At 37.2% G+C, this 18,036-nt stretch overlaps 1 protein-coding gene across 1 annotated transcript in view; it reads right to left on the reverse strand.

The window, feature by feature from the left end:
• LOC134534197 (N-alpha-acetyltransferase 35, NatC auxiliary subunit) overlaps nt 1–18,036 on the reverse strand; it is a 33,067-nt gene that overhangs the window by 5,138 nt on the left and 9,893 nt on the right. The window contains exons 3-11 of the mRNA XM_063372399.1: nt 16,448–16,596; nt 14,835–15,058; nt 13,906–14,074; nt 12,297–12,483; nt 7,140–7,321; nt 6,658–6,849; nt 3,338–3,478; nt 2,007–2,185; nt 858–1,062 (exon numbers count right to left, since the gene is read on the reverse strand). Of these exons, the coding sequence (XP_063228469.1) occupies nt 858–1,062; nt 2,007–2,185; nt 3,338–3,478; nt 6,658–6,849; nt 7,140–7,321; nt 12,297–12,483; nt 13,906–14,074; nt 14,835–15,058; nt 16,448–16,596 (1,628 nt within the window). The remainder of the gene's footprint in view (nt 1–857; nt 1,063–2,006; nt 2,186–3,337; nt 3,479–6,657; nt 6,850–7,139; nt 7,322–12,296; nt 12,484–13,905; nt 14,075–14,834; nt 15,059–16,447; nt 16,597–18,036) is intronic.

Below are 18,036 nucleotides of genomic sequence, written 5' to 3' on the forward strand. Positions count from 1 at the left end.
AAAGTGCTGTTTAATAAATTTTTAGATATTAAAACTGCTTAAATAGCACCATTTTCCACCTTGAAATACAAATTTTCCCGGAGGGGGGGGGGGGGGGGGGGGAGGCAGACCCCCCGCTTCAATAGGGGGGATCGATGATTCTTTATAAAAAAAAAAAAAAGTATATTGCCCCCCCCCCCCCCCTGGAAATTTAGTTGTTGCGCCCCTGGCAACAAGCACTTCTAGGGGAGATACTTTCAATGCAAACCGATAATATGTTTCAAAGAACAAACAAGGGGGGGAGGGGGGGGGGGCAAGACTTTGAGTACAGAATGGCACAGTTCTTACTGGAAGGCTGGCAGATATACACAGTTCACATTGAATGAGACTTTACACTGAAAACATAATGGAATGTGTTAAAATGTAAAAAAATTAAAAAATTAAAAACAAAACTCACCAAGCCTTGAAGTTTCACAAAAAAAAGTCAAAATAATGTTTTCTGTGCCATTGCAGGGCATGTCCCAAAACAATCAGTTTTCTACCTCCATCATTGTGCAACTTGCTAAATTTAGTAACACTTGATGGTCAGTTTCTTTAAAAGGTCATGTTTGTATATGTGTGCCCTTCTAAAGTATTATTGTATTACTCAAAGAATAGAGGTTGATTAAAATATTACAAAACCTAAAATAAATTTTCACTTTTAGGTATAAAAATTGTTTAAATTTGTTATAGTTTAAACCTAAGAAAAACTGGTATCAAGATCTATGCAAAGAAATTAATCTTTTCATAAGTAGAGATCTTACTGTTTACGAGTACTGACTATTTCTGCAGTTATTTCTCTTCCAATAAACTTACTAATTGTAATTAGTAGAGATTACCTTGTAGAAACCACCACACATGTTCTGCAGTGCCTGGTAGACTGTGATTTCTCGCCCATACGGCCTTATCTTCTTTTTCTTTGACTTGCTCTTCTTGGAGCCACGCCCTTTTTGATTTTCTGCTATAGCCTCTTGTTCCAAAAGAAAACTGTCAGCTCTCGACAACGCTGAAACCAGCCAGCCATACAGGAACTCATACAGGTACCTACAACACAATTTCCACAGCTAAGCCTGGCTATTTCACACAAAAAATTATGTACGTACAAAGTTATATCCATAGCATCATTATAGTTAATTACTTCTATAATTCCAAATTTAAAAAAAGGGGGTTGTCCGTAAAGTCGGTTTACGGACGATAATTTTACGTGATAACGTCATAAGAAAACATTGATGAAAAATTACATACTTTTTAATTTTCAAATATTATTTACAGTTTATGCAAATTTAATTTAAATAATTTGTTTAAATATAATCACGAACAATTAGTTAAAAGCCCGCCTTAACCTGTTTGATATTATAGAAGATTTTCTCGCACGGTGGTTGGCCGGTTCTTGCACGCTCGGCTCAGGTGGAACGTGACAATGAGTCATGCTTTTTCGTGCCTGTAGCCGGGTTCATCGATTTATAAGATGTTATCACGTCAAAACATATACATATTGATTTAACAATTTTACAAAATGCAGAAAATGTTTTAAAATTTATTTTTATTGATTGTTATTCATTCATGCTAATGTACTCCATGATTCTCAGTTGTAGTCATGAACTCATTATTTCTTGATTAAAGCGTATTTAAAATACCTAAAATAAAATAAAATATATTAATCATACAAAATATTGCAAAACCGTATGCATCTAAAATATACAGAGGAATTTTAAGCCCATTTAATAATATTTATTATTATACATTTTATATAATTATATCAAAATAAAAATTCATATTATTCTGCCTAAGAAAACTGCAGTATTTAGTGCAACTTTCACTGGACTGAACAGATCATTCTGCCGTACAGAGACTTTTGATAAATGAGAATTCTGCTAGTATAAAGCTTAGAGTGAACGAGCTTTACAAAAAAAAAAAAAGCTACAGTACAAATAATTAAAATAAATAAAGTGAATCTGCAGCTTATTAGGCGACGTGACGATGCTCACCAGAAGATGTAGTGATACTCGTGGGTGCTGTACAGCTCGAGCTCAAAGCCAGACAGCAGGTACATGATCATTATCCTGAGCGTGTGGTAGAGGATCCACGTGCCGAAACACGCCAGGTGCGGACGTGGAGTGTCCGACTTGAGCGACAGGTTGTGGAGGTACGCATCCACTCGTTCCGCCTGCAACGCGTTACGAGCATCAATCCTCAAGCCTCACAGCCAACCAGCAATACAGTTTACAGTATCGTACACTGATAATACTAGTACCAAAAGAATATTTTGACAATATTTTTTTTGTACTTTAATGAGTAGAGACAAGATTTTATGTTTTTACTTTTAGTCCAATGTCGACGTTATTGTTTTCAGTTTATGAAAGCTTTTTTTTTTAATGCTTACTCCATCAAAATAGGGGTAAAATTTATATTCTACATTTTAAAATTCAAATAATTAGGTCTAGAACAGATACAATCATAAAAATAAAATAGCCAGCATTTGTGGGTTAAAATTTATTTGATAAAATTGCACAATAAAAAAATTTTTTTTTTTGATACATGCACTTTCATAAAAAAAATTTGTCCGGAAATAATTACATTCCCAGAATTTTCAAACATTAAAAGACTTCTTTTATGATTGACTAAAGTTTTGGTTAAATGCTACTTAATTCCATGATATAACCTACATTCCGGTGCTTTATGTTGCATTAACTTGCATTCTGGTGTTATGTGGTGTTTGGCATGCTTTTCGGTAGTATTTTGATTTTATAGCAACTCATCATATAATCTTGTCCTTGTTAATGAATCTTCAAGCATTGGTACGTACTAATAATTCTATCATGTCATGGCTTCCATTATTGGTAGTTCGGTGACCTCTACTTGTGAGAACTATTTCATGAGGGAAACTCAGGGCTTGAGGCTCAGTCTCAACTACATTCTGGGTATTCGTACCTCGGCTATTTATATTCACAGATAATTTGAAACCAAGATTATGGAGCTTTAGCTCTACGCATTACTCACATAAAATGAAGATGTCCATAACACAATACAGTTTAAATATAAAACTTAAATGAAGGTCCCACTTCAAAAATTTTACAGTGAGCAAATAACATAAAAGTAATCAATGGTATACGTGCGTGAATTTAATTTTAACCATGCTATAAACACTACGAATAATGCAATATGTTTGCAATTTGCATCATTCAAACAGCCCTAAGTTAAAACTAAAAAACCTCATACGTGACAGAAATAAAATAATCCTTTATTAAATGTAACTACCTATTATTTGTAGGCAGTGATTAGTTGGTGCGCAGTAAACTCGGCTAGTACGGCTTCTTACCTCGTCCTGGAGGGTGGCAAAGTCCTCCAGAAGGTGTGCCAACTTGTCCCTCTGCCTGGCCCTGTTGTGCCCGCACAGCTGGATGAGGTTCCCGAACGGGCGGACACAGTGTGTCAGCAACGTATCCACGTACTCCTTCGCCTGACACAGGAACAGCGAGAGATATTCTCAAAGAGAGCCCTTGACCCACAGGACACTGAAATAGTTAATACAATACTTACCTTAGGTATTTAAATTGTGTTGTGAAAGTGCTCACACCCAGAATGTTGGAATTGTAAATAGTGACATTCATATGAAAATGGCAGGTTAAAGCTAAGTTCTCCTGATGGCCCCCCACAAAGTCAGTGGTTGACATGAAGCTGGCGTCATGGGATGCCTGTCCATCATCTGTGAGTCGTGCTACCAGGAATTAGTTTAATTAAAAAAACAGCAAAGGACATTAGTACTCCCACACACTTCCCCTAGAAAATTTCCTTGAGTTTTCCCTGTCCAACCAAAAATTATTTCCCTGTCTCATCAATCTTCTACAATAACATACCGTAATAACTCAAATAATTATCAAGACACACTTTAAACACACATAACATATCAAATAAAGTTTTTCCTGTACAATACACGGTTTGCACTAACTATTCCTTCCACTCCATGCAACAAACATTGCCAGTCTGAACATAAATATTTTTTATTCAAACTTTGAAACAATATAATAAGGATTGTGAACATGTGAATTACTAACATTTTAATGTGCTCTATACATTAAAATATAACACATCTGATTCATTGATTGAATGAGTCTCTTAGTTTTAATTAATGTTGAAAATGTATGGGTTTTTAACTATACATGAATTTGTGATTAAAATACACACTGGTTTAAAACATTAGAGGTACAGGCTGTATTAAAAATTACAAATCCAGTTTTTTTACTGACAATTATTTTTATTTTCCTGTGTTTTCCAGGTTTTGAAGATACCTTTTCGATTCACTGAGTTTTACCTGTTTTTCCAAATTTTCCCTGTTGCAGGTACCCTAACATGTCTGATTATGTGATTATTGAACACGCAAACACCACATTTAACACATTTTCAGAGTGCAAGAGGTTCATTAACAGCCACCACTTGAAGGTTTTATTCCATCCCATGTTGACAGAAGTGTCAATGTCTCTTCTCTCACCTCAGTGTCTCGAGTTCACTCAAGTCCCAGGCTCTGTGCAGCCTAGAAGCAGCACCATTCAGTCAGAACTCTTTTTTTTTTTTTTTCCTTTTCCCAGTTTCAGTGGAGCCTTCCGCCAGTAGTCACTTCTTCGTTGTCTCCTGCCATTCTACGATTCCTTCTTGTAGGTACAGCTCAGTGCATCACGCAGATGTGCCTTGATGGTCCAGTCCAGCGATTCCCAATATTTTTTTGACCAGGGAACCCTATGTTTGACGTTCTTTTGGCGGAACCCCAACTCTAAAGAAAGTTATTTGACAAATAATTGTGAACATTTCAACGAAATTTATTTTATTTACACATTATTATTATTGGTAAAGACCCGTGATACCTAATTGTTTGCATGTTGTAATGTTCGAATAGAAAATAAACTATAATTTTACATTAAAAGCCTTTATTGCACGTAACCAATGAAATTTTTTTTTCATAGTTTGATTTAAAATAGCCCTAAAATTAGGTTTAATGTCCATCGGCTGCCTGCTTTATATGACATACATCCTGACTCACGGAACCCCAAGGTTTCCATGGAACACCATTTAGAAACCGCTGGTCTAGTCAGAAGTCAACCTGGCTTTTCACCAAGTGCTCCCTCTCCTACTATGTGCATAGTGCATTAGCTAAACCCAAAGTTTCTTTAGGCACATATGATGAAATAAAAAAAAAATGTGAACAAGGCTTTCAGTACTAACCAGAGATGTGCAACATCTAACCTCAGTAGGAAACTCAGACACAAAATTTAACGTAGAATTAAATAGTATATATGCAAGTTGTGTTTCCAGCTAACTTTCTTGACATGAATCACACGTAGTTTCCGCACCTACCGCTAGAAATCGTTGCCGGAGTAGCTACGTCAAGTATCGTATCATTTGATTTGCAGAGGAAAATTTTAAACTATACAATGAAACGGCTCTAATAAAAGCGAAAAAGGACTTGAGACAAAATACTAAACCCTGGCTTCGGAACATGATTTTAGACAAGAAATTTTACTAAAATACTGCCCATTTTGTTAAAATTCATTCAACGGTTAATACTATAAAGTTTCCCTTTGGCTTTGTGAACTTTGGTTCGTGCCATCCGCCACAGATGGCAGCACCGTGGTTACACATTTCTGTTCCATTTGACTTCCATTCCATAAACTTCCATTCCATTCACAAAATTACTCCTACCAAATGCAGTATACCAAGAGCTAAGATGTTACACAAAAAAAAATGCAATTTCTTCCGCAACATACTTTTGGCTGTTGCCACCCCTGCAAACTTTCCAGTCACCAAAACATTATCAAAACACATCATTGGAATTATGGTGCCGTAAGCACAGAGAACACCATACATATTTATTTTGCATGTATGCAGCTAACAGCTAACCAGCTACATAAATATATCATATGAAACACTGATACACACAATAAGTGTAAGATTCTCTGTTTCTAAAAAATAAATAACACTCCATAGTTCCATAACCAAATGACTATATAAAAAATTATCAAGTAAAATACTTCATACTTGGCAGCGCTGCATGATTTACATGGACAGTCTCCAACTATTTCTGACCATAAACTTAAGTCAGACATCAATACAAACTGCAAGTTAGCAAAAGCCTGCTTTAATTTGAGGTTCTGTGTCCTCCAGGGACATTAAAGTTTATTTCAAATCTTATTCATGACCAGTCCTTGAGTAGTGTTACTTTTCCGTGACTTTATAGACCTTTAAACACCCTGGGGATTAATAGTTGCCAAAACAGGCTCAGAGAAAAAAATAAAGTACCTGATATGATAAACAACTACTATATAGGAACACTTTGTTAAGAAAGTTTATATGTAATGAACTTTGAAAATCATTAGGTAACAAGGTCAAGGTCTGTGAGTTCAACGGTTAGATAAAGTAATTATTTGGTAATCAAATATATCAATCATGAAAACTACTTACCCAGGTATTTTTGGAGAGGATTTCACTGCACTGACCAGTTTAACATAATAAACTGACTCAAAAATAAAGGGACAAACACAGAAAAGCACACAATGCCCATCTTGGTGACGACAAACTATTTTTAGTTGGCCTGACAAATAAACATAAAAAACATTCTTTCAGAATAAAAAAAATGTAGGCACAGACCTGTGTGTTAGCAAGCAAAGTAGATTTTGGCATCAACGCAGGTGGAAAGATGAAATTCTTGGCCGCCTCTCTGAGAACATCAGAGAAACTAAGGGTTCCAAACACCTTGTTGAAGACGGGAAGATACAGCAGTTGCAGAATGGAGCGTGATAAGATGCATGGGCTGTGGCAACTGAATTCTATGAAAAAATCCTGCAAAAATATAAGGCAAAAAAAATAATAATACAACTGAAAATCTCAATACTTTGGACAATAAACTGAGCATTTATTGTCTACCTGAATAGACAGAGAAAATTTAATCTATTAGCAGGAAATATCTTGATTTTTAGGTAACTATCATCTACAATAATAATTTTTTTAATTAACTTACATACCTACATATAATTACTGCAAATTTGCACATAGTATATTAACAAAGATAAAAATTTTAACTGATCCTAGGAAAAAATCTGATACCACGGTCTTTACTATAGGTTACTCACCAGAGCACTGTGAAATGATGTTTGATTGGTTATCTTACACACAATCTTAAGTCTGTTTATTAATTCATCAAAGTAGTCTAGTGCTTCCTCCCTCGATTTTATTTTTGTGTATCTGGGAAATGTTGGAGGTAGCAGTCGCTGGTTCACCAGTGGATCAAAACCCATGATGCTTGGATGATCAGCTGCAACAATTGAATAATTTTCAACTTCAGAGATGAGAAAACGTAACTGTTGTGCACAAACAGTAGCTACAGAATAAAGCAATTTCAATGCGATTTTCAAATTTACAATGGATTCTATAATATCTCTAAATAAATCTTACTCTATCAAGTACCTAATAAATTCACATTTTTTTAATCTCTCATCAACAGTGAAATTGTTAGCAACCGAGACACACACACATCAACCCAAATTAAAGGAATAGAAAAGAAACTGGCCTGACATTCAGAAAAGCCAGACCCACACGATGCCCAGTTCCTTCACTGTTTTCATGCCTATTTTTTTCCTGCATTGCTACTTCCACATATGACTTAATCATTTTCATGGTCATAGGCCATTTCTAGTTTCCACTGTACATCATAGAGAAACCACAAGAATGAACAAGAAATATGAATACAAAAACACACAGAAAGCAAGCTAACATAGCCTCTACCAAATGTTATAGACATAGACAGCACAGAAAAATTCCATGGAAGGAATAAGTCTGAAAAATATCACAGCACAGATGAACAGTGGGCTGATGGGACAGCTATAACAAGAACAGAAATAACAGACAAACAACCTTTGCCAACACAACGACCAACAGTTGAACACGATGATAATACAAAACAGATAATCTGGGCAATGTAAAGGACTCCTAAGAACTTATATTATTGGCTGGTGTTTTGTTGAGAGGGTTGTTGAATTGCATTTTTTTTGTGCTAAATTAGTTTCTAATTTTATTAATGGGATCCATATATTTTTTAATTCAATACTTTGTTGACTGATTAAGTGATTATGTTGTCATTGCTGACAATCAATGCAGATTCCTTTTAATTGGGTGTTCTTCCTGTATGAGTGGAGTAGCATCTGATAAACAAATTCTTGCATTGAAACTTGTCTCTGGTAATTTTACTCTGGTGATCATGCTTTAAGATAGCAAGAATTTTATTTGAAAACTTTTTTTTTAGTCCATGTTTGTTTCCCCATTTTTTTTTCTGAGAGGCCACGGACATATGGAATAACAGATATACCAATTATTTTTCAGCCATTTCTTGTAGAATAATGTGGGATTTGTTAGTTGTCATGTGCTGTTTTATGATGCCAGGTGGGTAACCATTTGCTAGGAGTTCGTCTTTAAAGTGATTCTGTTCATCAGCACCTAGGATCTTGTCAGAACAAAATTATTTCTCCTCATTTTAATTTAAGTGTGAATTAGGCCTGTTTTGGTGCTTGTTGGATGGTTGGCATTGAAGTGCAGTTATTGGCCTATATGAGTCAGTTTTCTGTATACTTTAGTGGTGATTTTCCAGTTTTCCTTGGAGACTAAGACTTCTGGGAAAGAAACACTCCCATCGGTTTCCATTTCATATGTGAACTGTGTAGATGGTGTGAGTGAAATTTGAGGATATATGCAAACTTCTCTCACTTTTCAGGTCCATGTTTCCAGATAAGTAAAGTGTAGTCAGCATAATAAAGTCAGATTTTAGAAGGGATGTTGGTTATGTTCAATGCTTACGCTTAAAATTCTCCATGAAAATATTGGCCATGAAAGGAAAGATTGAATAAACCATTGCCATTGCCATTCCATCTCTTTGCTTGTAGAATTCAACTGTGTTAACACATACAGTGATAAGTTCCATAAGTGATGGGTGCTGTCATTTTCCAATATAGTTTTTATAGCTGTAAGTGTCTTGCTAATGCAGTATTAATTTTCACTATTCATTATTTATTATTTACTTAATACAGGGGGAAAAATTAATTACATTTTTCAATTTTTTATTGGTGTGCCTAAATTAAATACTGACCCAGCCAAAATAGTTGTTAATATTGTTACAAACGTGAGCAGGGCCGCGGCGCGTGCAGGTTCGGAGCTGGCTGGCAGCCCCACTCGGCCACTGATGCCACGTGGCCGCCGCAACGTGAGACGTGCCGTGCGCGCCTCGTAGATAACAAGGGTCGTCGCTTCCCCCCCTCCTTTCCACCGCTCCCCTAACGACGCTCTGCCTTTGAGGCGTTATCTGACACCTTGCAGCTGGGGAGTTCCACGGGCCGCCACGCGAGCCGCCGACGCATGTCTCAAGATTTCTGGCGTCGGGTCGGCGCGGGATGACGCGACTGGCCCCAGCCACACTCCTGAATTCTAGAAGTGGCGCCTGGGCCTATATAAGCCCAGGACGCCGGCCTCCGAGAGTTCAGTTGGGAGTTTATCCGGGCAATAGTGCCGTGGGTGCGACGGAGTTTCGGAGCGATAGTGTCACGGGTGTGTCGGAGTTCCTCGGCGAGTGGAGTTCAGTTGCGGGGCGATAGTCTGGGCGATAGTGCCACGGGTGCGGCGAAGTTCCTGGGCAAGGAGTTTCTCGGCAATAGTTGGGTGGCGAGAGTGCCGCGGGAGCGGCGAGTCCCGAGCGAAGTTCCAAGCGAAGCGTCGAGCGGACCTCGGCGAAGGGAAGTGCGACGGCGGCGACGGAGTCACGCGATGGAGGTCCACGAGGAGTGCTGTGGTAACAGTTGCGCCAGAGGTGCGGCCCAGCGAGGTGTGTGGTGTGTAAAAACCGAGTGACTGGGGAATAAATATTTTTAAGTGTAATTGATTATTAGGCATTTTTAGAAGATTATTTGTTAGTGATGTAAATATTCGCAATCAATAAAACTGTGTAGTAAAATCTTTAATTGGGCTATACATTTACGAACCCAGTAGTTTTCCCATTTTCCCACAACAATTATTGTTTTAATAAATCGTAACAATATGTATTGCTACATATTGCTGTGCCAAAATATGTCAGTACGGTGCTGTTCTAGCGACCTAGTGAGACGTAGAGCAAATGTGCAACCTAGAAGCTAGGTGACTTGTTAGTGGGTCGATTATGTTAAAGTTGGGTGCTGATATTTCATATTAAACATACACGCCATTTATTAGGACAGACTGTATCTTCTATGGTATAGTTGAAATTGTGGAGGTCAACCTAAAACTGAGAACCGATTTTAAAAACCAGAATCAAACAGAGAATCAGGGGGAAAAAATAGATGACACATCACTAATATATACCCCTGTTTTCCCAGTATCCACCATCGGTTTGTGCCTGATAAAGGTAGCATATTACAGTTACCGAAACATTGCAACTGTTTGCGTTAGGAAGCCTATGCATCGCTGTGCTGTCATTGTGTTGTCAGGATAATCTGTTTTGTATCATCATTGGTTTGCCTGCTTGTAATTGTGTTGTCCAAGGTTGTTGTTTGTCTGTATTTACTGTTCTTGTGGTATTTTTCAGACTAATTCCTTCCACAGAATTCTCTGTGCTGTCTATATATGTTTAACATCTGACATTGATCAAATGATTTTGGCTTGCTTTCTGTATGTTTGTGTATTCATCTTTCTTGTTCATTCTTTTGGTATCTCTGAAATACAGTGAAAACTAGAAATGGCATATGTCAACGAAAACAATTTAAATCAATCTTCCCTACTGCAAGAACCATTCAAAGAATGCTTCCATGTACAGCACTTTTCTAAAGATGTCTGGTTCTGGGGATTACTTTTTTTTTGCCCCTTTCTTGACTAGAATTATAATAGAATGTGTTCTATTCTGCTATACCAGTGATCAGAAATTTTCAAGATGGCAGACTGGCAAGTGGCAAACTATACCCATACGAGAACACTACAGTTTGTTTTAAACAATTTTGTGCGCAACACGAAATATTTTGTAATGAAACTATAGAAGAAAACATTTTTTTAAAATATTTAATAGCTATAAAAACAAAAACTGTCTCTTGAAAATAAATGTGAAACAATGCAATAATTGTTGTAGATTACAGGTTGAATATTTATTGTTTTTTTTTTGCATGTGGTATAAGAAGTTCCATATTATTACAAAGAAATTTGATAAGGTTTAGATCCTGTTAGATAAATAATTAACATTTTTAAATTTAAAACATGTCATTTTACTACATAAAACTGTAATTTATGAAATATTCAATTTATTTGTGAACTTTAAAATTCCATTTAAGTTATCACAATCAGAAACACTTGCATGACTATTTACTGCTATTAAAAAACACTCAGTAACTATTTGCAGACAAACTTTGTGATAAAAACATGAAATGTAAAAAGCTCTTCTGATGGATTTCAAGACGTAACCCTTAAATAATCGTACAATAGGTCCCAGTTAAATGTGGCTGTTGGGGAAGATACTTTGGCTTAGATTTCTCCATTAATAAAATACACAAACATGATGATGTACATCTTGGCATGGTGTGCATATGCCTGTAACTGCTCGAAGTCGTCTGTAGTCAGTCTACTGCAATGACTAGACAAGATTGAATGGTTTTATTTTCAAGACAGTTTGATTTTTAAAACTGGAGACTTCTATAATATGGTTTTTATTTTTTATGAATTCTTTTATTTATAAATAAATTGCATCATTTGACAAATATGATAATAAATTGTTTCTCAACACTTATTTCACCAAGAAAAAGTTAATATGTTGTCTGTGATACATGATAAATTTTAATTTTAAAAAATTTCTAATAAAAACGTCAAGGACAGAATTTCCCTCATATTAAAATAAAAATGGAAAGCATTTGTGAGTTTGAAAAATGATCAGTAATGGAAAAAAAAAAAAAATTAATAATGAAAGGTGCAAGGACAATGAAATCAAATTAAACTTGATTTTTCCTACTCGTTTGGTCTAAACAAGTTCTTGCAAACTTCATGTTCAATAAAATACATCTAAATTTAATATATTAAAAGATTATCAGTTTTTTATTTAAACATTACCAAACACTGACTATTATATGATTTTAGTTGCTTTTCAGTCCTATAATCCATTGATTTGTATTTTCGTGTTGTATGGTGTAATAGCGTGATTTTTTGGAGTTATTCTGGTATCATCCCAACCCCACCAAAAAAAAAAAAAAAAAAAAAACCATCCCTAGTGACGAAGCATCAGGTGCAGGACTCACAGTTAGCGTCGGGCTGGACCCCGCACTGCACGGTCCTCTGCATGGACGCCAACATCTCGGAGCAGCCGGTGAGGAGGCGCACGCAGTCGCCCAGCGCCTGGTGCTCCCGGCGGCCCAGGCAGCTCAGCACTTGGTACAGGAGACGTGTGAACTTGATGCGCGAGTGCAGGGCCGACATTTCGTCGTGCTGCAACACCGCGTTCACCGCCACTTTCCTGCATCCTCCAACCCACAGGCTCTCTCGCACGCTTCAAACTAAAATCAAGTTTGCAAAAGTCAGGGCGCAATTTTTTTTGCGAGAAAAGCATTTTTGTTGCGGTAAAGTTATTCATAAAAACAAAACCTGTTTATCGAAAGTACGTTTATTTAAAAAAAAAAGAGCATACTCAAGCACGCCACACAATTTAAATTAACAATTCATGCAACAAAAACATATTTAATTCAACTTTAGGTATAAAAACAAAAAACATGGCCCGAACGTGAGCCGGAACTAACCCTCTTTTATCGCATAATCATCGCACGCGCGTAATGGTGGCACCTATATTTTTGGCCGTCAAAATTGGGATAAAAAAACTTCTCGCTTGAACGTCGAATTATGTTTTTGGTCCCGCTATTAGATGCCGAGCGCTTTGTGTAGGTATCTTTTATGTATAAAACGATGTATTTTAAAGTATAAATCTAATATTTATTCGGACATTACCACTTACTTATTTAATTAACGGAAATACGAAGTTGTCTGACGTGTAAATTTTCTTTTAAAGACTTTTTAAACGTTGATCATATGTGTCGCCGCGGTGTACCGCTTATGAACATGTAGCCAGTGCTCGTTGCAGTCATTACTGTTTGGTTATGTTGCTTCCAGTATAGAGCGCGCACGTAGTCGAATATCGATATCTCGCCAATTGCATGCAGCGCGCGCTCTCTGTCGAGTGCCGAGTTAACTACATTTGATGGCCCGCATTCTTTCGTGGTAAATGTATACTATGGAAATAGTTACGCGTTAGTTCACGTTGCAGATTCAAGTAGCCTGCGTTCGCATTATAGTTTGGGTTTTCTATTTAAAGTTGAAAAAAGGTTTTTGTTTAATGAATTATTAATATAAATTGTTTGGCGTACTCTTGTATACTCCGCCTTTTTTTTAAATAAACGTACTTTCCATGAACGGGTTTTTTTTTTTTAATAACTTTACCTAACAAAATTTTTTTTTCCGCATAATCGTCGCACCCCTACTTTTTAAACTTGATTTTAGAATAAAATGTGCGACGATTATGCAGAAAACATGGTAACGCATAACTATCATCGTAGTACACACTAACCACAAAAGAGTGCGGGCTATCAAATGTATCTTACTAATTGTTTACTCGGCTATGTGACTTTCATGCAGAGCATCTCACCAGTTTTAACATAAAATTGTAAATACTTACTTACCTTTTCAACCCAAGCTGTTTTTTTCACGTCAGAATGGCCTACAAAAATACTTCCAGACTGCTTCGAAATATTACAAACTAAAATTTCACTTACATACAAGCCAGACTAAAATAAATATACAACAGGTTAAGTGAAACAGCTGTCACTAACATATGTACAAACTCGAACAACAAACACCTACCTCCGAAGGAACGCCGGCCGTCACCGGCTTGCTCGAGCTACGAATCTTCCTGTGCAATTCATCTTCTACTTCCTTCAACATGCCGAGGGCTCGTGGCTCCGACACGTCCGGACTCAGTCGGTATCCGTACACCAGCGGCTGAAAGTCTTCCTCCTCATACACCAGGGCTCTGCAACACAAAGCATCTGCAGATCCCAATACAAAATCAAAATAATAAAAGAAAACATTTTTATAGTCCCTCAGGTGTGTATGTTTATAAATTACTAGTACAATACACATACAGTAGTGTCTCGATAAATCGAGCTTCGATTAAACGAGGTTCCGTTTTATCCGGGCAGACCTAAAGCACCATTACCAGCAAAGTCTGTTGAAATTTTTGCCTGATGACCAAGAAATTGATCTAACTGTTGTCTAGAACCTAAAAAAATTAACCTTTACAATGTCATTTACTGGTAGGGTGAATCTAGTAGTGATGTGAAAGAATCTGCACCGAAAAAAAGCTAGAAAAACACTACCCCAAAAAAAAAATGATACCACTGGGCCAACTGAAATCTAAGATGGTTTTCTAATTAGATCCTTATTATCTGAGTGTTTGCTGATCCGAGGTTGCCACGTTCCACATTAACTCAGTTACAAGATGCTTTACTGTATTTTTATATATTATTTATATGTAATGTACTTTGATTTGATAAATATATTTTTTTTAATATGCACATCATAAATTCATAATAAATACATTTAGTTAGCTCAAATAGTGTGTTTTTTTTTTTTTTTTTACTTTTTTCAAGAGGAAGGATAAAGACAAGAAATATTGTCGCAATAATCATCTAAAAATAAAAAGCAAGCATTCACCCAAATGTATTAGTTAAATGAAACATGAAAACGAGCTTGAGTGGATCCATCCCTCCTCCGGCAATCCGACAACACACCTGTTGACGAAGTCCTTTATGATGTCCACTATCTTGAAGACGCTGACGCTGAACGCCTTGACGCAGCGGTCGCCGATCTGGTGCGGCTTGTGCAGGTAGAGGTTGGTGAACACCGTCTGGGCCAGCGAGTGGCCCTCCAGCCACGACACCAGGCACGCCAGGGTGCAGTCGACGATGCCGATCTGCTCGGCGAGCGTCAGGTCGTCCAGCTTCAGGGCCCCGCTCTGCGCACGTGACGCGGCTACAGCCTCGGAGTGCAGCGTGCATTCCACTGGTCACTTAAGCCCGCCACACACGGTACAATATTCCTTACAATATTGTAAGCTAGGAGTCGTACTGGCTCTACTACTAGTTTCTTCACTCGAATTCAAACTGGATGCTAGTAGCTGTACGAGCTGGGCTGCTGGTTTTGCGTTATAGACAGCGTTATAGACAGCGTCCTATTTTCGTTGCTTGGTGTGTTCCAATATTTAAGGAGTGGCCAATCAGAACTCACGAAAACAGCACGAGGGGTTGTTTACACTTTCAAGCGCGCATGTCGTGAGAAACATGGACGGAAAGAAGTGGACTATTGACCAACTCCTCGTTTTAATAAATGCATACAAAGGAGAGCCTTGTTTGTATGCAGTAAAAAATGTGAATTATCATAATAAAAATTTGTTGTGGAGAATATTCTCTTAACAAAACTAGTAAGGCAGCTAGAATCGTGTGCAGCAGAAACTTGTAGCACACCTAGTGTTTCAGCTGGTAGCCTACACAGTACAGAAACCAGTAAGCATTCTAGTAAGCAAACTAGTAGAAAATATTGTACTATGTGCGGTGGGCTTTACTCTCTCTTTAAAATGCTACTAACACTGTCCTTGTTTCAATGTGCTCTGTTGCCAGATACATGCCACAGGGCACAACATTTTTACACATATAACTTTATAATGTAATAAAAATTTTAAAAATATACGAAAGAAATTTAATTTTAAACACAAATGAGAATTTTGAAAGTAGATTTCCTTGTTTTTCACCAAGAGCATCATTTGATAATACATATTTGATTCTTGCTTCTAAGAAAACGTTAACTGAAAGACACCATCTTCGTTTCAACCTTTTTTTTTTTCACGTAATTTTTTATATAATTTTATAATAAAATTAAGGTTTTGTTTGAACAATAGTACAATAATTAATGGACTGTCTTATTAATAGTGACTGTCTGCTACAAATAGTATCTCCTGTGAAATAATAATTGGTGTTTTTTTTATTCAGAATGTATGCTACTGTAATAATACTTTCAAAAGACACTATTTTATGGTCTAAGAAAAATAAATAAATATTAAAATTGAAAAAATATTAATATTTATTGTAACTATTATTAGTATACAAAATAATAATTTTTATGTTATTTTTATGTTAACAAGCCAAGTTTCATTACGTTGACAAGTACCAATGTGGCAAGGGCACAATTGGCACTGTATCGCAATCTAAGCGTGAGACAGACTATAGGCTGGAACACATGACTTGACGTTAGCAGCAAAGTTTAGTTCAGCAGTGCGTCTCCGATGAACTCCGCCCCGTTCTCCAAAAACATGCACGGAAGCACACCGCAGGGTGAGTGCGATAGGTACCTGCACTGCTTGGTCAAAGTTGAGTGCGGCCTTGCTGCCACGGTTGCACAGCATTCCCGCGTCCATCTTCGGGTCCATCATCTCGATGGCCGACATCGCCTCGAACAGGCCGAACAGCTCATCGTGCAGCAGCTCCCCCAGCTGCAGATCTGGACAGGTACGGCCCTTCTCACTGACTCGTGGTCGCGGTGCCTGAAGCCGTGTCGACCAATGCCGCTCATTCTAGTTTCCGTTTTCCCAAATCACTCCGTGAAAAAAATGGGGGGGTTCATTACATATTAAAGGCCATGACAGAATCGTTCTAAAAGATCCCTGAATTGTACTGCCGAGTGTTAACGTTTCCAATGACCTTACTGTCCGCCATACTCTGTAAAGTGAAATATTGTGAGGCCATACAATGGTGTATTTTACTGATCGTACAGGAGGGGAGAAGGTGGATGGAGTTCCCTAAAAGAAAACCCCACTGACCCAACTGCAAGTTCCATCATTTTTTACACCAGGCCTCTACAAAAAATCTCGGACAGTTTAGGAGTCAGACAAACAAAGCTAAGAGCTAGTGATAAAAAAAAAAACTTTTGTATACATTTTGTAAGCGGTTCTACTTTTAGATATTATTTCTATATTAAAGTACATATTAAATGATACCTTTTTAAGCTGAAAATACTTTTTCATATTTTTTAAAAGTTTCTTGTTTGAAAGGACCATTTTAAGACTTACCTACTGGTTAGATTCTAATCTCACTGCTTTTCCACAATCAAAATAATGAAATTCCGAAAACTGTTTTTTACAGTACTAAAGACGTTCTTTGTTTTACCCTGAATACAGCATTTATAAATTCCTACTGGTTTCTGAGAAATTATAGTTTATAGGTTACACTACAAAGCCTTTACATTCACAAGACCACCCTCATTTTGTTGTTTAATTGCATTGCCGATCCTGTAATTCTACTGTATAAGAATGTGTATACAGTAGAATCCCTCCCGAACGACCCCCCTCTGGAACGACCATTCCGTAAGAACGACCAGTTTTCGAGGAACCGTGAAAAATTCGAAAAAATATGAGTAAAATCAGATGAAAAACAATGTACGGTGCTGCGCATCACGTTTTTCTTGGCGAGCGCTGTACTGTTTGCAGGCGCACGCATGGCTAAAAATAGATACCACCCCTCCAGAGTCCAGACTGGCCACCCTAGCGATAACGGTAAACAGTGTTGCGCATGCGCATTTCTGTTGCCGTCTCGATCCCGTGTCTTTGTCTTGTGGCTTGTTAGTGTGATCTTGCTCGCTGGTGGATACGCTTCTTTTGCTTGTTGATTCGGATATTTCTTGGTTTTTATTATTGTTGACGACTTATTACCCTTTGTTTCTTGGACGCCGATTTGGTTAGTGGTTTGATTTTGTGAATTTCGTATATTGTTGACAACACACGGATTTGTTTTTGGATTTTGATTTGGTAAAATTATTGGCTTGATTCTATGAACGATCGTTGACGACACACGCAGTTTTACACGGATTTTGATTTTTTTTTTTTGGGATTTTCGTTTCGCATTTGTGAAAATGAGTGCCAAGCGAAATACACTTTCGCTAAAG

The sequence above is a fragment of the Bacillus rossius genome, chromosome 1 (assembly GCF_032445375.1).
Source record: "Bacillus rossius redtenbacheri isolate Brsri chromosome 1, Brsri_v3, whole genome shotgun sequence".
Lineage (NCBI taxonomy): Eukaryota > Metazoa > Arthropoda > Insecta > Phasmatodea > Bacillidae > Bacillus > Bacillus rossius.